The 16,684-nt window shown below is 68.2% G+C and overlaps 8 protein-coding genes and 1 non-coding gene across 9 annotated transcripts; 5 read left to right on the top strand and 4 right to left on the bottom strand.

Annotated features, from left to right (window-relative positions):
• Positions 1-131: 131 nt before the first annotated feature.
• On the bottom strand, positions 132-4,546 carry V1510DRAFT_395831 (P-loop containing nucleoside triphosphate hydrolase protein). Its single transcript, XM_066931872.1, has 2 exons — positions 4,093-4,546; positions 132-4,062 (listed from the first exon to the last, which is right to left on the bottom strand). The coding sequence occupies exons 1-2, from the start codon at positions 4,375-4,377 to the stop codon at positions 313-315; spliced, it is 4,035 nt and encodes a 1,344-aa protein (XP_066788410.1). The 5' UTR covers positions 4,378-4,546; the 3' UTR covers positions 132-312.
• An 803-nt stretch (positions 4,547-5,349) lies between these two features.
• On the top strand, positions 5,350-5,920 carry V1510DRAFT_418538 (C2 domain-containing protein). The gene is made up of 4 exons (XM_066934131.1): positions 5,350-5,444; positions 5,476-5,582; positions 5,614-5,796; positions 5,828-5,920. Exons 1-4 carry the CDS (start codon positions 5,379-5,381, stop codon positions 5,913-5,915), a joined length of 444 nt encoding a protein of 147 aa, XP_066788411.1. The 5' UTR covers positions 5,350-5,378; the 3' UTR covers positions 5,916-5,920.
• Positions 5,921-6,084: 164 nt separating this feature from the next.
• V1510DRAFT_418542 (uncharacterized protein) lies at positions 6,085-8,463 on the top strand. The gene has a single exon (XM_066934132.1). It carries the CDS (start codon positions 6,148-6,150, stop codon positions 8,383-8,385), a length of 2,238 nt encoding a protein of 745 aa, XP_066788412.1. The 5' UTR covers positions 6,085-6,147; the 3' UTR covers positions 8,386-8,463.
• Positions 8,464-8,807: 344 nt separating this feature from the next.
• On the bottom strand, positions 8,808-8,881 carry V1510DRAFT_t165. The gene has a single exon. It is a non-coding gene; the product is annotated as a tRNA-Ala (tRNA).
• A 69-nt stretch (positions 8,882-8,950) lies between these two features.
• V1510DRAFT_418546 (D-Tyr tRNAtyr deacylase-like domain-containing protein) lies at positions 8,951-9,581 on the top strand. Its single transcript, XM_066934133.1, has 4 exons — positions 8,951-9,043; positions 9,074-9,255; positions 9,287-9,355; positions 9,386-9,581. Exons 1-4 carry the CDS (start codon positions 8,979-8,981, stop codon positions 9,550-9,552), a joined length of 483 nt encoding a protein of 160 aa, XP_066788413.1. The 5' UTR covers positions 8,951-8,978; the 3' UTR covers positions 9,553-9,581.
• Positions 9,582-9,602: 21 nt separating this feature from the next.
• Positions 9,603-12,184, bottom strand: V1510DRAFT_379673 (Not1 N-terminal domain, CCR4-Not complex component-domain-containing protein). Its single transcript, XM_066931623.1, has 3 exons — positions 11,670-12,184; positions 11,454-11,565; positions 9,603-11,422 (listed from the first exon to the last, which is right to left on the bottom strand). The coding sequence occupies exons 1-3, from the start codon at positions 11,696-11,698 to the stop codon at positions 9,665-9,667; spliced, it is 1,899 nt and encodes a 632-aa protein (XP_066788414.1). The 5' UTR covers positions 11,699-12,184; the 3' UTR covers positions 9,603-9,664.
• Positions 12,185-12,473: 289 nt separating this feature from the next.
• Positions 12,474-14,574, top strand: V1510DRAFT_418550 (GTP-binding protein lepa C-terminus-domain-containing protein). The gene has a single exon (XM_066934134.1). It carries the CDS (start codon positions 12,850-12,852, stop codon positions 14,467-14,469), a length of 1,620 nt encoding a protein of 539 aa, XP_066788415.1. The 5' UTR covers positions 12,474-12,849; the 3' UTR covers positions 14,470-14,574.
• V1510DRAFT_418552 (DNA-binding protein) lies at positions 14,402-15,417 on the bottom strand. The gene is made up of 5 exons (XM_066934135.1): positions 15,331-15,417; positions 15,280-15,295; positions 15,118-15,248; positions 14,954-15,086; positions 14,402-14,922 (listed from the first exon to the last, which is right to left on the bottom strand). Exons 1-5 carry the CDS (start codon positions 15,407-15,409, stop codon positions 14,613-14,615), a joined length of 669 nt encoding a protein of 222 aa, XP_066788416.1. The 5' UTR covers positions 15,410-15,417; the 3' UTR covers positions 14,402-14,612.
• Positions 15,418-15,705: 288 nt separating this feature from the next.
• On the top strand, positions 15,706-16,522 carry V1510DRAFT_426475 (uncharacterized protein; the record flags this gene model as incomplete). Its single annotated transcript, XM_066935161.1, has 2 exons — positions 15,706-15,767; positions 16,066-16,522. The coding sequence occupies 2 exons, from the start codon at positions 15,706-15,708 to the stop codon at positions 16,520-16,522; spliced, it is 519 nt and encodes a 172-aa protein (XP_066788417.1).
• Positions 16,523-16,684: the final 162 nt, after the last annotated feature.

Here is a 16,684-nt window from a genome sequence, read left to right on the forward strand (position 1 = left end):
CCGCGCGCGCGGGGGGGGGCGGCGGGGGGGGGCGCCCCCGGGCGCGCCCCCCCCGCCCCCCCCCCCCCCCCCCCCCCCCCCCCCCCCCCCCCGCCGGAGGCTGCCGCGAGCCTCCGGCGGCGACTCCGTCGAGGGTGCGCCCTGCGGGCGGCAGAACCCTTGCCCGGAGGGCAACCACCCCGACGGAGTCGCGCCCTGCAGGCGGCTATACGTTTGCCCGCGGGCGCCGAAGCGGCGCCCGCGGCTGTACCCTGGCCCGCAGGCGGGTCGGCTCCCCTGCCATGCATCGATTCCCCATGCTATATAACTACACTACTGCATCTCCTCCAGCGCCTGCATCTGCACAAGCTCAAAGTACTTGCCGCCGAGCGCAAGCAGCTCCTGGTGAGTGCCCGACTCCACGATCTTGCCGGCGTCAAACACAAAGATGACGTCGGCGTCCTGGATGGTGCTCAGGCGGTGCGCCACCGCAATGGTCGTGCGGCCCTTCGCGGCCGCGTCGAGCGCGGCCTGCACAATTTTCTCCGACTCGGAGTCCAGCGCGGACGTGGCCTCGTCCAGCAGCAGGATCTTCGGGTTCCGGACCAGCGCGCGCGCAATGGCGATGCGCTGCTTCTGGCCGCCCGACAGCAGCGAGCCCTTGGAGCCGCACAGCGTGTCGTAGCCGTCCGGCAGCGACATGATGAAGCTGTGGATGTTGGCCTGCTTGCACGCCGCAAAGACCTCGTCGTCCGACAGGTCGTGCAGCGCGCCCAGGCGCACGTTCTCCATGATGGTGCCCGCGTACAGGGTCGGCTCCTGCGACACCAGCGCGATGTTCTCGCGGTAGGCGCTGATGTTGAACGAGTTGATGTCGTGGCCGTCCAGCAGGATCTGGCCGCGGTACGGCCGGTAGAACATCTCGGTCAGGCCGATGGTGGTCGACTTGCCGCAGCCCGACGAGCCCACGAGCGCCACGTACTGGCCCTGGCGGATCTTCAGGTTGAGCCCGTTCAGGACCGAGACCTGCGGCCGCGTCGGGTACCGGAAGTACACGTCGCGGAACTCGATGTTGCCCTCGACGGCCGTCGGCACGTCGCCCGCGGTGGACCACGCGTCGATCTGCGGCTGCCGGTCGAACAGCCGCTTGATGCTGGCCGCCGCGTTGCGCGCCTTGCCCATGTCGGACGAGTACGAGAACACGATGCCCGCGCCCTGCGCGCCGAAGATGACCGACATGTACGCCACGTAGAACTCGAGCAGGCCGTACTGGCGGTCGCGGATCAGCGTGCCGCCCCACCAGAAGGCCAGCGCCGTGATGAAGTACTGCATGCCCTGCGCCAGGCCGTACAGGAACGCCGACAGCGACGACGGCCCCCGCGACTTCTGCGTCTGCTCGGCCAGCGTCGCGCGGTAGGTGGCCAGCACGTCGTCCTCGCGCGTCAGCGACGCGACCGTGCGGATCGAGCCCGCGGCCTCGCACGCGTACGACGCCGACGCCTCGTGCGACTTCTTGACGGTCTCCTCGAACTTGGAGAGCACGTAGAACCGGAAGAAGCCGGACGAGACCAGGATGGGCACGCACGCCGCGCACACCAGGCCCAGCTTGTACGCGATGACCACGGCCAGGATGATGCTCGACGTCACGTTGACGAGCGAGTTCATGATCTGGCCGAAGGTCGCGCCCGACAGCCCGTCGATCGACTGCGCGTCCCGGGCCAGCGCCATCGTCAGCGCGCCCGTCGTGTTCTCGTCGCGGTCGAAGAACTCGATGTCCTGGCGCATCATGTTGCGGAACATCTGGAACCGGATGCGCCGGATCAGCCGCTGCGCCACGTACGCGTACAGCGACTGCCCGCTGGACACGGCCACGAACAGCACCACGGCCAGCATCAGGAACAGGCCCGAGTACCGGTAGATCTCCTGGTGCATGTAGTCGCGGTCCGTGAACGCAAACTGCAGCGCCTGGATGCACCGCCCGTAGAACTCGCCCAGCGCGATGTACGACATGCCCTGGATGAACGAGCAGAAGATGCCGAGGAACATGAACGTGTTTTCGGGCGCGGTCAGCCCGCCGATGAACGCGATCAGCTCGACGACCGAGTACTGCTTCTCGGGCTCGGCCGCGGCGCCGGCCACGGTCGCGATCTTCTCGAGCGCGGGCTCGTCGACCGACTTGCGCGACTCGGCCAGCGCGGCCTCGACCACGGCGACGGCCGCGTCGGCCTTCTCGTCGAACGTGGGCTCGGTCTTCTTGAGCGCGGCGATCTTCTGCGACTGCACGAGCTCGTAGTACTCGCCCTGGGCCTCGATCAGCTGCGCGTGCGTGCCCGTCTCGAGGATCTGGCCCTTCTTCATGACGATGATGCGGTCGGCGTCCTTGATGGTCGACAGCCGGTGCGCGATCACGATCGTCGTGCGGTTCTTGGCCGCGCGGTCGAGCGCGTCCTGGACGACGCCCTCGCTCTTGGTGTCGAGCGCGGACGTGGCCTCGTCGAGCAGCAGGATGCGCGGGTTGGAGACGATCGCGCGCGCGATCGCGATCCGCTGCTTCTGGCCGCCCGACAGCAGGAAGCCGCGCTCGCCCACGCCGGTGGCGAAGCCCTCCGGCAGCGCCTCGATGAAGTCCAGCGCGTTCGCCTGGCGGCACGCCTCGCGCACGAGCTGCTCCTTCTCGGCCGGCGACACGTCGGCCAGCGCCGAGCCCACCAGCCCGTGCGCCACGTTGTCGAAGACCGAGCACGAGAACAGCGTCGGCTCCTGCGACACCAGCGAGATCTGCGAGCGCAGCCAGCGCAGGTTCAGCTCGGTGATGTCCACGCCGTCCAGCTTGACCGTGCCCTTGACGGGCAGGTAGAACCGCTCGATGATGCCCACGATCGTGGACTTGCCCGAGCCCGACGCGCCCACCAGCGCCACCGTCTTGCCGGCCGGGATCGTCAGCGAGTAGTCCTCGAGCACCGTGACCGACGGCCGCGACGGGTACACGAACTTGACGCCGTCCAGCTCGATCTCGCCCTTGAGGTCCGCGATCGTGCGGCCGGCGTCCGACTTGGAGTCGATCGCCGACTCGCGGTCGATGGTCGCGTAGATCTTGGACGCGGCCGCGGTCGCGGCCGTGAACGCCTTGAAGTGCGGCGCGATGTGCGACGCGGCGAACGCGCCGTGCGTGATCGTGAAGAGCACGGTCGTGATCCGGCCGGTCGTGACCTCGCCGGACTCGATGAAGCGCGAGCCCTGCCAGAACGCGAGCGCGTCCGCGGCGAAGACGCCGAACCACATGATGCCGATCATGATGCCGAGCGAGACGCCGGCGCGCAGGCCCCAGTACTCGGTGATCTCGAGGTGGAAGTCGTACTGCTTGGCCAGGTACTCCTGGATGCCGAACGCCTGCACGTTGCGGATGCTGGCCAGCACCTCCTCGGCGAGGCTGCCGCCGACCGAGTAGCCGTTGAGCGACTTGCGGACGGCCTGCTTGGTCTTCTGGGCGCCCACGGCGAACGAGACCATGATCAGCACCAGCGCGGAGAAGAGGATGAGCGCCAGCTTGTACGAGCGCGTGAGCGAGACGACAAAGCCGACGATGAGCGTGGAGAAGTTGGCGACGACGTAGCCGATCTTCTCGGAGATGCCCTCCTGGATCAGGATGGCGTCGGCCGAGATCCGCGACGTGATCTCGCCGGTGCCGAGCTTGTCAAAGTAGCCGATGTTCTGGCGCATGGTGGACTCGAGGTACTTCTCGCGGATCCGCGCCGAGAGCACCTCGCCGCGGTCGATGAAGAGGTACGTGGCCAGGTACGACAGCGCGACGTCGGCGATGCCGATGTAGACAAAGTAGAGCGCCAGCCGGGCGACCTCGCGCTGGAACATGTCGGGCGAGACGGGCTCGAGCGAGAAGTACGAGTCCGCGTAGTGCGTGGCGTTGGCGTAGGTCTCGTTGAGCGCGGAGGCCTCGGGCCACGCGTGGGCGGCGCCGGGCGCGTACGTCCCGTTCCACGCCGCGGTGCCGTTGTAGTACTCGGGGTACATCATCTCGCCGCGCGTGTAGCGCGTGAAGAGGTCGGTGATCTGGCCAAAGACGATCTGGGTCAGCGCGCCCTACAGGGGCCGTACCGTCATCAGCGGGCGCATGGCGCCCTCGCCGAGCGCGGCGGCCATGCCGATCAGCAGCAGGACCTTGTCGAACGCGGTCGCGTACCGGAACAGCGACAGGAACGAGGCCGAGGTCTCGGTCTGGGCGACCTGGGCGCGCAGGATCTTGGCCTCGCTGGGCGGCAGGGCCGAGTAGTCGTCGGCGCGCTCGGCGGGGACGGCCACGGCCTTGTCGAGCAGCGGCGCGGTGTCCGGGGCGGTTGCCGGCGCCGGGGCCGGCGCGGAGTCCTCGGTGGAAGCGGCCATTGGGGGCCGAGGAGGGCGCCGCCGGGCTATATAAGCCCGGCGCACGAGACCGGCAAGGTTTGCGCTTGTTCGCGATATCCCCGGACGACGTTAGCAATCGCGATAGGCCGATACGATAGCGGCCGTGCCTGCTGCGTGCGCCAAGGGCGCTGGCGCGGCGACACGAAGCCGGCGGCGATACGGGCCTGACAAGCGAACCGGCTAAACTTTAACGGACGCGGCGCGGCGGACGCATGCACGCGATCTTGCGCTACGCCGGTCCCGGCGGCGTGCGTCACTAGCGCGCGCGCCTGCAGCACGCGCGGCCGTACACGGCAGCTGCGGAGCGGCCCGCTGGGGCCGCTAGAAGCTCTGGGGGTCGGCTTTGCCGTAATACGAGCGCTTGATTAGCGGCGAACACGCCTGGAATAGTCGGCACTTGCCGAGATAGCGATAGGCTGGCAGTGGCGGTCACGGCGACCCACCAACGGCCGTCAAGGTGCTGGTGGGCCGGGCGCGGCGGCGGGCGCGACGGGGGGCGGGATTGGCGGCGGCCTGGCGACGGCCTGGCGGCCTGGCGGCCGGGCGGCGCAGACGCGCGACGTGGTGCCGGCACCTGCGTTCTCCGGTAGGTCCGGAATGGCGATAACGATAAGCCGTGGCGTGGCGGCAGACGCATGGCCGCCCTCCGGCCGCGGCCGCGGAGTACGCCAAGCGGCCGGTGGGCAACGCGTACGCAGTCAGCGGGCTGAGTCGCGTGGCGGGTGCGGCGTGGCGGGCGGCGCGGCGGGTGCGGCGCTGCGCGGCGGGTGCAGCGGGGCGCCGCCGCACGGCGCGCGGCGCAGCGAGCCGCACAGCGTGCGGCTGTACGCCGCACGCTGTGCGGCGGCCGCGCCGCGCCGCTAGCCGTTCCCGGCGCGGCGCGCAGGCCGGGTAACTCCTGCCGGGGCCATCCTACACGCGCTGCGCAGCCACACCGCCACAGCGTCTTCGCTTGACGCTCTCCAGGCGGACCACGCACCATGAACCGACCAGACGGCCGCCCCCGCCGCCGGCTGGGCATGCTCATTGTGATCCTGCTCAAGGCGGTACGTCTCCCGCCGTGCGCGCTGACCCCAGCGAAACCTCGCCCTGCCCGCCGGCGCGCATCCCTACTGCCTGGCCATCGTCGACGGCGTCGTCCGCCGCACCGCCCCCGAGAAGGACGAGCCGGACGCGCCCACATGGTACGTTCGCGGCTGCCGCCGCTGACCGCAGGGACCAGGAGGTGCGCTACGAGATCTTCGAGTCCTCCGACCGGCTCATGACCTGCACCGTCCTCCACGAGACCGCCGTCGGTCCGGCCGTGATCGGCCGGGCCGAGCTCCAGCTGACGCCGGCGCTGCAGACCACGCCCGACAAGGGCCACGACGCCTGGTACCCGATCAAGACCGACGACAGGTACGTGCGGATCCGGCGGCGCTGACCCCAGGACCTGCGGCGAAGTGTTCCTGGAAATGACCTTCTACCCCGACGTAAGTGGCAAATTGGCTGCGCTGACCGCAGCCCGTACCCCGTGACGAGCGCCCGCCGGCGACCGCGACGGCCTCGGCGCCGGCTGTGCCCGCTGTCTCGGCTGCGCGCAAGCCGGCCGCCGCGCTGCCGCACTCGCAGAGCATGCCCAATGTTGGCCAGACCCAGCTGGCGCCGGCCAGCCACGCCCCCGGCCAGACAGCCGGCCCGGCCGCTGGCCACGCCGGCGCCCGGCCCGGCGGCGGCTCCCCCAACACCTCGGGCGGCCATTCGCCCAACATGCGGCCAATGGGCGGCCCATCGCCCAACATGCGGCCGCACGGCCAGTCGCCCGTGCCCTCGCAGCGGCCGCCCCGACAGCAATACGCCCCCAGCCACCACCAGAATCCGGCCCAAGCTGTGCAGCACGCCTACGGCGGCCGTGTGCCCGACCCGCGCGGCTACGACGCCGAAAACCACGAGTACCGGTCAGAATACCGCGGCGACTACCGCGGCGACTACCGATCCGACTACGCTGACTACGCCGACCACCGCCCCCCCACAGGCCGATATCCGCCGGACGAGTATCGGCCCCAGACGGGCGCCTACCGGCCGGCCGACCAGCCGACCGACCGGTACGGCGACCGTTTCGGCGATCGCCCCGAGTACCGGACCAACGGCTACGGGCCGTCGGCCACCGTTCTTCCGCCACGCGTCTCCCCAGCGCCAGACTCTCAGGCCGAGTACCAGTCGCCGCACGACTACCGGCCGGGCGGCTACCGGCAGCCGCAGGATTTCCGTGGCCACCGCGCTCAGACATTCCAGGAGCCGGGCTACTACCACAAATACTCGCAAGAACCTTCCCCGTACCAGGACTACGACCAGGACTACGACCAGGACTATAGCCAGGACTACAGCCAAGACTACAGTCAAGACTACGACCGGTCGTGGCGCCAGGACGAGTACCAGCCGCGGCACTCGCCTGGCCGTGTGCTCCCGCAGACGCCGGTCGAAGCCGAGCCGTTGTCGCCCACAGACGACTATTACCCCGAGGGCCGAGCCAAGGCGTTTGCTCAGGCCCAGACTCGCAGCCGGCCTCAGGCGCACCGCCAAGAGTACCCTGGCCACCCGGCCGGCTCGGGCGTGCCTGCCCGGCAGCCGAGGCGCGAGCCGTCGGTTCGACAGAACCCGCGGACTCAGCGGCCAGGGCGCATTCCCCAGAGCCTCGTCCCCGAGACGTCGCATGACCAGGACCACCACCAGTACGGCATGTACGAGCACTACGAGACGTTTGTGCCCCGCGACGACACGGGCCGGTCGCCGAACGTGTCGCTGAACGACGAGTATCTGCATTCCCGAGCGTTCTACTACGCGGAGGACCACGCGCGGCCAAGTTCGCGCGACACAGGACGGCGGCCGGACGGTCGCCAGCCGACGCCGGTGGAACTGCGCAAGAAGAGCATGCCTGACCTGCGGCGGCCGGTGCGGAACGACAGCTGGCCGGAGGGCCGGCCAGAGGGACGGCCAGAGGGACGGCGGGAGCCGCGGATCGCGGCGGACCCACGGGTCGCGGCGGACCCACGGGTCGCGGCGGACCCACGGGTCGCGGTGGACCCGCGGGTCGCGGCGACCGCGCGGATCGCGGCGGACTCGCGCGACCCGCGCGACCCGCGCGCGGACAGACCCGACCCGCGCGACCCCCACGACCCTCGAGTCGACCCGCGTACCAGGCCCGACCCGCGCACCGCCAGACCCGACCCACGAGACCAGCGCAACCCCGACCCCCGCGACCCGCGCACCAACAGACCCGACCCCCGCGACCGACCCAGCCCGCGGCCGAGCACGGCTTACCCCCCGTCCATGGTCCCGGCCACCCGGCCGGCCCAGGCCGCTCCACGGCCCGCCAAAGACGCCAACGACCATCTGGCCGATCGCAGAAAGCCCTCGGTCGAGGACTTGTCCTACGTCGAGTCGTTCGCACAGCTCACCACCGGCGACCCGGACCGGCCACGCACGCCCGCCAAGGCTGCTCCCGTCAATCAGCGTCCGGACGCGCGCCGACCCCAGCCGATCAAGACCAGCTTCTACCCCGAGCGCGTCGACTCGGCCGGCCTACCGTCGTCCAGCCACGCGGCCAAACGCCGCCCTGTCGGCTCCGGGGCGTCGCCCACCAAACCGACGTCCGCCGGTTGGCCAGCTAGCCGGGTCGAGCCTACCGCCACGCCGACCGAGCCCAAAAAGCTGTCGGCCAAGGCGTCCACGGACTCGTTTCACTACTCGGCGGACTCGATCCCGCTTCCCCCGAGCATGGCCAAGCCGGTCGAAAACGTCGTGATCAACCCTGACAGTCTGCCGGCCACGTCGTATGCGCCCGAACCGTCGCAGTACTTTCCCGAGAAGAAGGAGAAGCCGCGAACGCCCGCGCCGGCCCCGGCCCAACGCGCCCGGCTGCCTGCTGCCGGCCAGCCTGTGCTGCCGCCCAAGATCCCGAAGAACGTGACCCGCGCCGAGTGGGCTGCGGTCTACAACGGCCAGTGATCTGTCATCAAAGCGGACCGCTGTATATAAACATGTAGATACAATGACTGGCTCATGCCTACTACGATACTGATAGCCCGTAGTCGCTTTTTCCTTCGCGTCTACACCTTTGCCTGCGGCGAAACCGCCGTGAGAGGATCGTAGGCTAGCGTTTCCCCGACGGCTCTATCCTGGGCCGCCTTCAACAGAAACGTGGCCATAGGCTCGGGCACCGGGAAATCGGCCACCTGGAGCCCGAGCACCACGAGCCGGGCACAAGAGCCCGACCATCCGATTCCAGGACCTGCGGTTCGAGCGCCCGAGGCCGTCCAGCACGACTGCGCCGAGGACAGGCACCATCAAGCCGCACCACATGCGGCGCGCATCACTGGTACTACCACCACACAGCCGCCATCTAGCCCCGTTCGGGTCAAAAAAAAAATTGGACGACGCCGGAATCGAACCGGAGACCTCTCCCATGCTAAGGGAATGTGATAACCAACTACACCAGACGCCCGTTTTCTTAACTAAATGTTCGCACTAACGTTATTTGATTCGTTCTGCAGCTCGAAAACTAGACTCCGGACCCGACTCACGGCAGATCAGCTCCCAACATGCGCGCTGTCATCCAGAAGGTCACGTCGGCCTCAGTCACGGTCGACAAGAAGCTCGTCTCGTCGTAAGTACTGAGCGGATCCAATTGACGCAGAATCGGCAATGGGCTGATGGTGCTGATCGGCGTCTGTGTCGACGACACAGAAACCGACGTTGACTTCATCGTCAACAAGGTGCTCAAGCTGCGGCTGTTCCAGGCCGAGGCGGCCGGCGCCGAGGCCGAGGCGCCGCACTGGAAGCGCAACGTGGCCGAGGTCAAGGGCGAGGTGCTCTGCGGTAAGTACGCGCACAGCCGCGCTGACGGCAGTGTCGCAGTTCACGCTGCTGGCCAAGACGAGCAAGGGCACGAAACCGGACTTCCACTACGCGGCCAAAGGTACGGTGGCGCAGGGCGTGGCTGACGCAGGCGACCACGCGCGGTCCTTGTACGACCTGGCGGTCGAGCGGATCGGGTCCGGACTCGGTCGGGACCGGGTCCAGACGGGCGTCTTCGGCGCGATGATGCAGGTCGCGCTCGTCAACGACGGCCCGGTGACGATCGAAATCAGCTCGAAAAAGAGCGAGCAGATCTGACTGGACTGAACTGTATTCATACCGCCGTGCGGCCGGCGCGGCCACGCAGTGGCCGCCGCCCGCCGCACAGACATAATCTATAGACGGCCAGCCAAATGCATATACACAGAGCCTAGATCTCGTCCTCGAGATACTTGTACTCGAACTCGAAGTTGGTTTTCCGACGCTGCTGCCAGGTGCCTTCAAAGTCAAAGTACCGGTACGTGCCTTGCTCAAAGTCGTCGGTGATGATCTTGGGCTCCTCGTGGCGCTGGAACCAGGTCAAAAACTTTTTGTGGAACCGCCAGCTCTGTTTCTTGAGCTCCCAGGCGGCCAGGTACTGCTGGTACGTCTTCTGGCGGTAGTAGAACACGTAGAAGAGCGTGTCGATGTCGACCTTTTCGTACAGCAGCGGGTCGTCAAAGATGGCGAGCGGCTCCTGGGGGAAGTACGACGACGTCGGGAACGGGCTGACGGGGTGGTAGTACTTGGGCTTGTCGGCGTCCGAGGCCTCGGGGCAGTGCACGAGTGAGCTCTCGAGGAGCTTGCTGATGCTCTGGATCGGCGGCGGCGAGTCGATCCGGCTCTTGGCAGCGTCGAAGCACGCGGCCAGGTCCTGGAGGCCGGCTGGCAGCGGGTACTTGTCGGCGAGCGGGACGTCGGACGCGCGGGCCTTGTCCTTCTTGTCGGCGGCGGGCAGCTCGGCCTCCAGGTCCTTCATCTTGAACGGGTCCTGGGCGTCCTGGCCGGCAGAGCCCGCGCCGTCCTTGGCGCCGTCGCCGGCATGCTGAGGGTGTGTCTGTGGGTGGTCGTCCGAGGCGGCCGACGAGACCGAGTGCGCGGCCATGGTGCCGTGGCTGACCGTGGGCGACGCCGTGGCGGACGGCGTGCCGGACTTGGTCGCGGACGTCGGCGACGCGCCCTTGTCGGACGCCGTCGACTTGACGCCGGCGAGCGACGCGGGCGGCGGCGGCAGCGGCGCGAGGCCGGGCGTGGCCGCGGCCGCGGCCGCAGCCGCAGACGCGTACTTGAGCCCCTCGCCCGCCGGCCGCGCCGGCGGCGGCGCCGGCTTCATGCTGGCCGGCGTCGCCGCCGGCGCGGCTACCGGCGCGGCCGCCGCCACCGGCGTCGCCGGCGACTTGGCCGACGCCTTGCGGCCCGGCTCGGCCTTCTTGGGCGGCGGCGGCGCCGCCGGCGGCGTCGTCGCCGCCGCCACCGGCGGCACCACCGCGCCCGCCGACGAGTCCTTCTCGGACGCGTCCTCGTTTATCGACTGCGAGTCGTGCGTCGACAGGTAGTCGGTCTCGTTCATGCCGAGGGCCTCCTCCTCCTCGTCCAGGTTCAGGTCGTCGTAGATCTCGTCGTCCTCGGCAAAGTCGGCGTCCTGGTTCGACTCGACGTAGTACTTGATGTCCTCCTGGATGCCCGCAACCTGCTCGGTCTCCAGGTTGCCGTTCTCGAGCAGCCGCAGGATCACCTCGAGCTTGCCCTGGTGCCACTTGTGCCGCTCGATCGAGGCCTCGATCTCGCCTATCCGCTCCAGCTTGGACGAGTCCTTCTTGCCGCGCTTCATGGTCGCGTGCAGGGCCTCGACCTGCGCCTCGTGCGTCTCGATCTGGCGGTCGAGGTCCTCGAGCATGTTCGAGATGAAGTGGCACATCTCCTGCTTCTCCTTCTCGCGCGGATCCAGCTTGAGCGACGCCGTGAGGCCCTCCTTCGAGTACGCCTTGGTCTTCATCTCCTTCTCGCACGCCTTGAACCGCTCCATCTCCTGCTCGATCACCTTGCGCTGGTCGCTCAGCGCCTTCTTGTCCTTGATGTCATTGCTGCCCATCCAGGTCTTGATCTGGTCCCGCAGCCGTTGCAGCTTTTTGATCTCGCGCTTGAGGTCCTGCCGTCAGCCAATTCGCCGGCGCCCGTACCTGCTCGAGCTTCTCCTTCTGCGACGGGTTCGTGGCCTGCTGGACCTTGTCGTACACCGCGTCGAAAGCCACCACGCCTTCCGAGACTCGCTTGAAGACCCGGTCGATCTCTCTGCCTGGTCAGCGTGCTCTGGCGGACCCCGCGGCCCGCCCGGCGGCCATCCATCCCCGCCCGGCCGCGCCCGAGCCCTGCGCCGCGCCCGGCCGGCCACTTACTGTTGCAGCTTTCTCTGTGCCATCGTCATCTTGGCATATACACGGGCTGGCTGGATCGTCGTTGGCCGCGCAGATCAGCACTCCGCGCCTTGGTTGTATCGCCGGCTATCGCACAGCGCCTGCTCCCGTCCGGTTGTCACCACTGGCCGCCAAGATTGCTCTGTGCCAGCCGTGGAGTCCGCACGCTGGTCGCTGCAGACGGCTTGTGTTGTCGACTGCAAAGGCACCTCCAAAATTGTGCGCTCCGCCTGGTTGCGAGGGCCGGAAAGACCCGTATTTTGACTTGGTGCTGGCCTCGATGCCGCGCTGCGTATGACGCTGGAGGAGATGTACTGTACCGCTGAGAGCCGCGGCTGGATCTGTGTCGTGGATGCGGAAGAAGCTTGGAAAACTCTCGAGCCGGCGAATTGGCACAAGTGCGCGGCCGTGCGGGGGTTGTGCAGTTACGGCGCCGTGCGCAGAGGTAAACACCAGGTATGGGCGCTACGCGGACGGCGGCGGGCCCGTAGGCCGTGTCCCGCCCGGGTAACTCTGCAAAATATTCGCCCTCGCGCCGAGCTCTCGGCCAGCACCAGCCTGCCAGACAGAGCCCAGCCAGTCGCGCCACAGCGCCCGCCCGCGCCCGCAGCGCCCGAGTTTCGAGCCTGCCGAGCCCCTGCCAGCGCCGCAAGGCCCCTGTCCACGCACACGCCGCGCAATCCCGAAACCGCGGCAAGCAATGAGACCGTGGATCCGTCCGCACGCCGCCCGGACAGCCCTGGGCGCCGGCGGCGCCGGCCGGGCGGCCCGGTGGCCCCGTCCCGCGTGCACCGGCGCCCGCGCGCGCGTTCCGGTGCCGTTCGCCGGGCGCCCGCCGTGTCCGGCCGTCTGCTGGCCGCGTCTCTTCAGCTCGGCCCCCCCGCCCGTCGCCGTGCCGCCCTCGCGCGCCGCAATTGAGCGCACGCGGGCCCTGCAGGCCGAAGAGCGCGACGCCGCACTCATCAAGCGCGTCCTCGCCGTCCCGCTCGAACGGTACCGCAACTTCTCCATCGTCGCCCACGTCGACCACGGCAAATCCACGCTGAGCGACCGGCTGCTCGAGCTCACCGGCACGATCCCGCCCGGCAGCCGCGGCCAGTTCCTCGACCGGCTCGACGTCGAGCGCGAGCGCGGCATCACGGTCAAGGCCCAGACGTGCTCGATGCTCTACCACTACAAAGGCCACGACTACCTGCTCCACCTCGTCGACACGCCCGGCCACGTCGACTTCCGCGCCGAGGTCTCGCGGTCGTACGCGTCGTGTGGCGGCGCGCTGCTCCTGATCGACGCCAGCCAGGGCGTGCAGGCGCAGACCGTGGCCAACTTCTTTCTTGCATACAGCCTCGGGCTCGAGCTGATCCCGGTGATCAACAAAATCGACCTGGGCCACGCCAACATCGAGCGCGCCAAGGAGCAGATCGAGTCCATGTTCGAGCTGGACCCGGCCGGCGCGGTCGCGGTGTCGGCCAAGTCCGGGCTGAACGTCGACAAGATCCTGCCCGAGGTGATCGAGCGCATCCCGAGCCCCGTCGGGCGGCCGGACCGGCCGCTGCGGTGCCTGCTCGTCGACTCGTGGTTCGACACGTACCAGGGCGTGATCCTGCTGCTGCACGTGGTCGACGGGACGCTGCGGCGCGGCGACCGCGTCATGTCGGCGCACACGCGGCTCAAGTACGAGGTCAAGGAGGTCGGCATCCTGCACCCCGACCGCAAGCCGTCGGACGTGCTCAAGACCGGCCAGGTCGGCTACGCGATCCTGGGCATGAAGAACATCCAGGAGAGCCTGATCGGCGACACGGTCATGCACGCCAACGCCGAGGTCGAGGCGCTGCCGGGCTTCGAGGAGCCCCAGGCCATGGTCTTCGTGGGCGCGTTCCCGTCGCAGGGCACGGACTTCAAGCGGCTCGACGACAGCATCAAGCAGCTCGTGCTCAACGACCGCAGCGTGACGCTCCAGCGCGAGACGTCGACCGCGCTCGGCCAGGGCTGGCGCATCGGCTTCCTGGGCACGCTCCACGCGTCCGTGTTCCAGGACCGGCTGCGCAACGAGCACGGCGCGTCGCTGATCATCACGTCGCCGACGGTGCCGTACAAGATCGTCTGGAACGACGGTCACGAGACCATCATCACCAACCCCGAGGACTTCCCGAGCCTGGACCAGGTCAAGACCAAGGTCGAGTCGCTGCAGGAGCCGTTCGTCAAGGCGATCATGACGTTTCCGCACGAGTACCTGGGCGCCATCATCGAGCTGTGCGAGTCCAACCGCGGCACGCAGGTCGACCTCTCGTTCCTGACGACGGGCAACCAGGTGCTGCTGCAGTACCTCATCCCGACCGCGCACCTGATCGACGACTTCTTCGGCAAGCTCAAGAGCGCGACCAAGGGCTACGCGTCGCTCGACTACGAGGACGCCGGGTACCAGCCGGCGGACATCGTCAAGCTGCAGCTGCTCGTCAACGGCCAGTCGGTCGACGCGCTGGCGCAGATCATGCATCGGTCGCTCGTGCAGAGCCGCGGCAAGCTCTGGGTGCAGAAGTTCAAGCAGTTCCTCAAGGGCCAGCTCTACGAGGTCATCATCCAGGCCGCGGTCGGCAGCAAGATCGTCGCGCGCCAGACCGTGGCCGCGCGCCGCAAGGACGTGCTCGCCAAGCTGCACGCGTCCGACATCTCGCGCCGGCAGAAGCTGCTCAAGAACCAAAAGGAGGGCAAGAAGATGATGAAGACCATCGGCCGGGTGACGATCCCCAAGGACGCCTTCCACGGCTTCCTGGCCAAAGACTAGTGCATTGTAAATAGATATGTACCCACACGGGCGTGCGGCGAGCCGGATCGTAGTGCAAAATGAGCTAGGTATCGCGTGGAGCGGAACAAAACTTGCCGCGGCAGGGTATCGTCGATCCGATTCGTGTCGTTCGGGCGCCCGGGCTACTCGCATGTGCCGAGCCGGTACGCGACCATGGTGTCGACCTTGTGCGAGTTGGTGCTGAAGCTGCGCAGCTTGACCTGCTCGGCGTTGCGGATCTCCTTCGGGTCCGAGTCGATCCACTCCATCGGCACCTGCGCGTCGCCGTTGGCGTACACGAGCACGTTGAACGTGTACCGCCCGTCGAGCACGGGCAGGAACGACACTGACGCCGTGATCTGCCGGATGATCGCCTGGATCTCGGTCTGGATCTCGTCCGCGGTCTTGTCGGCGCCCTTGCCGGCGCGGACCGGCGGCTGGTCGGGCTCGGCCCTGCGGTCAGCGGCGCCGCCAGACGACCTACACTGCGTTCTCCTTGCCGGCCCGGGCCTTGGTGAACACCGTGACGTCGAACTGCCACCGCTCGATCACCTCGGCCGTGTCGAGCGACACAATCGCAATCACGAGCTTCTGGATCTTGCTGCCGCTCATCCATTCTGCCGTCAGCGCGTCCGGCCGGCCACGTACTGTGCAGCTGGCCCATGATCCGGCGCATGTACGCCTTGACGTCCTCGTCGACGGTCACGAGCATGTTGAGCCCATACTTCTTGACCACCTGGAAGTCCTCGGCGGGGTAGATGCCGCGCTGGAAAAGAATGCTGCCGTCAGATCGCACCGCCGGCGGCCTACCTGTTGATGCTGTATTCTGCGGTCAGCGGCGCTCGCGTGCCCGGTTCTCACCAAAAAACTCCGACACGAGCTTGGAGGAGCCCTTGAGCGTCAGCTTGGAGCGCGTCGGCGCGGGGGCGGGCTGCGACATGGTGGAGGCCGGGATGCGGTCGAGCTGCTTGGTAGGACTATTTATTTACGCCGGCGCGTTGCTGGGGCGACAGTTGCCGGGGCAACGCGCGCGTTGCTATGGCAACGCGCGCCGGCGGCTGCCCGCGCGGCGCCCCGTTGCCATGGCAACGCCGCTGCCCGGCGCCGCCGGGCCCGGCTCATCGCATGCCGCCGCAACCCTAGTTACCCGGACACGGTTATCAGATCCACTCGCGGCCGAGATCTGCTCTGCAATTGTCATCCACACAGCCTCCAGCAGACACCAGATCCAGCAAGATGAGCGTCCTTTCGATTATGTCGACCTCGGCCCCGTACCACCTGATGGCGTGGTCCACGCTGTAAGTGAAGTGGGAAGCGGGCAGATCGAATTGCGCCGTGCGCTCGATGGCCGGCGACCGCCGACCGGGCAGCTGCCCTGAGCGGCGGCCGCCGGCCGGCGACGGCGGTCGGTCAGCGTGCGCCGTGCGGGCCCGCGTGGCCGACGCCGTGTGCCGTACGGCATCGCGTGCGGCGTCGTGCGCCGCCAAGATCGCTGGCCGGGTCGTCTTGCCGCCGACAGCCGCCGCCCACCCCCGCGCCGGCGGGCGCCCGCTCGCCGCGGTCCCGCCCTCCGTACGTCACAGAGCTGACCCGCAGGTTCGGCTCGACCATGTACCAGTCGTTCTACGTCGGCATCATGTCGTTCAAGGCGCTGCCCCGCCAGGAGTTCTCGAACCTCCAGCGCAAGCTCTTCCCGCCGTTCTTCTCCATGCAGGCCGCCGTGCCGCTGTTCCTGCTCCTGACCACGCCCGCCAGCGTCAAGGGCGTCAACACGGTCGTAGTCACGCTTCTCACGGCCTCGCTCACGGGTCTGATCAACCGCACGATCGTCACGCCGTGGACGGTCAAGCTCATGACCGCCCGCCGCGTCCAAGAGAAGAAGGAGGGCAAGGCGTACTACGAGGCCGGCGCCAGCGACCACATGAAGAAGCTCAACAAGGAGTTCGGCATGGCCCACGGCATCAGCACGCTGCTCAACTTTGGCACGCTTATCGCCACGGCTATCTACGGCTGCGTGCTCTCGAACGCCATGGTCCGCGGCTTCAAGTTGTAAGCGCCAGCGGGCCCGGCTGGGCAGCGCCGCGTGCTACGCCGCGCGCTACGCCGTGCGCCGCGCCGTGTACCTGCATCCGGGGACTAGATAGTTTCACGAAATGATGTTTTGGCCCTTTCGGATAGTCTGTCAGGTGGCCAGCTACGTCATCGCCAGCACCCT

This window comes from Dipodascopsis tothii (assembly GCF_038497935.1).
Source record: "Dipodascopsis tothii strain CBS 759.85 unplaced genomic scaffold V1510scaffold_19, whole genome shotgun sequence".
In the NCBI taxonomy this organism is placed as follows: domain Eukaryota; kingdom Fungi; phylum Ascomycota; class Lipomycetes; order Lipomycetales; family Lipomycetaceae; genus Neoaidaea; species Neoaidaea tothii.

Coding starts and splice junctions, on each gene's coding strand:
- V1510DRAFT_395831 (XM_066931872.1), bottom strand. CDS start 4,377: ATGGCCGCTTCCACCGAGGACTCCGCGCCGGCCCCGGCGCCGGCAACC. Junction 4,063..4,092: donor CCATGCGCCCGCTGATGACG/GTACGGCCCCTG, acceptor GCGCTGACCCAG/ATCGTCTTTGGCCAGATCAC.
- V1510DRAFT_418538 (XM_066934131.1), top strand. CDS start 5,379: ATGAACCGACCAGACGGCCGCCCCCGCCGCCGGCTGGGCATGCTCATT. Junction 5,445..5,475: donor TTGTGATCCTGCTCAAGGCG/GTACGTCTCCCG, acceptor CGCTGACCCCAG/CGAAACCTCGCCCTGCCCGC. Junction 5,583..5,613: donor GAGCCGGACGCGCCCACATG/GTACGTTCGCGG, acceptor CGCTGACCGCAG/GGACCAGGAGGTGCGCTACG.
- V1510DRAFT_418542 (XM_066934132.1), top strand. CDS start 6,148: ATGCGGCCAATGGGCGGCCCATCGCCCAACATGCGGCCGCACGGCCAG.
- V1510DRAFT_418546 (XM_066934133.1), top strand. CDS start 8,979: ATGCGCGCTGTCATCCAGAAGGTCACGTCGGCCTCAGTCACGGTCGAC. Junction 9,256..9,286: donor CAAGGGCGAGGTGCTCTGCG/GTAAGTACGCGC, acceptor CGCTGACGGCAG/TGTCGCAGTTCACGCTGCTG. Junction 9,356..9,385: donor CTTCCACTACGCGGCCAAAG/GTACGGTGGCGC, acceptor TGGCTGACGCAG/GCGACCACGCGCGGTCCTTG.
- V1510DRAFT_379673 (XM_066931623.1), bottom strand. CDS start 11,698: ATGACGATGGCACAGAGAAAGCTGCAACA. Junction 11,566..11,669: donor GCACAGAGAAAGCTGCAACA/GTAAGTGGCCGG, acceptor CTGACCAGGCAG/AGAGATCGACCGGGTCTTCA. Junction 11,423..11,453: donor AGAAGGAGAAGCTCGAGCAG/GTACGGGCGCCG, acceptor GGCTGACGGCAG/GACCTCAAGCGCGAGATCAA.
- V1510DRAFT_418550 (XM_066934134.1), top strand. CDS start 12,850: ATGCTCTACCACTACAAAGGCCACGACTACCTGCTCCACCTCGTCGAC.
- V1510DRAFT_418552 (XM_066934135.1), bottom strand. CDS start 15,409: ATGTCGCAGCCCGCCCCCGCGCCGACGCGCTCCAAGCTGACGCTCAAG. Junction 15,087..15,117: donor GATCATGGGCCAGCTGCACA/GTACGTGGCCGG, acceptor CGCTGACGGCAG/AATGGATGAGCGGCAGCAAG. Junction 14,923..14,953: donor GCCGGCAAGGAGAACGCAGT/GTAGGTCGTCTG, acceptor CGCTGACCGCAG/GGCCGAGCCCGACCAGCCGC.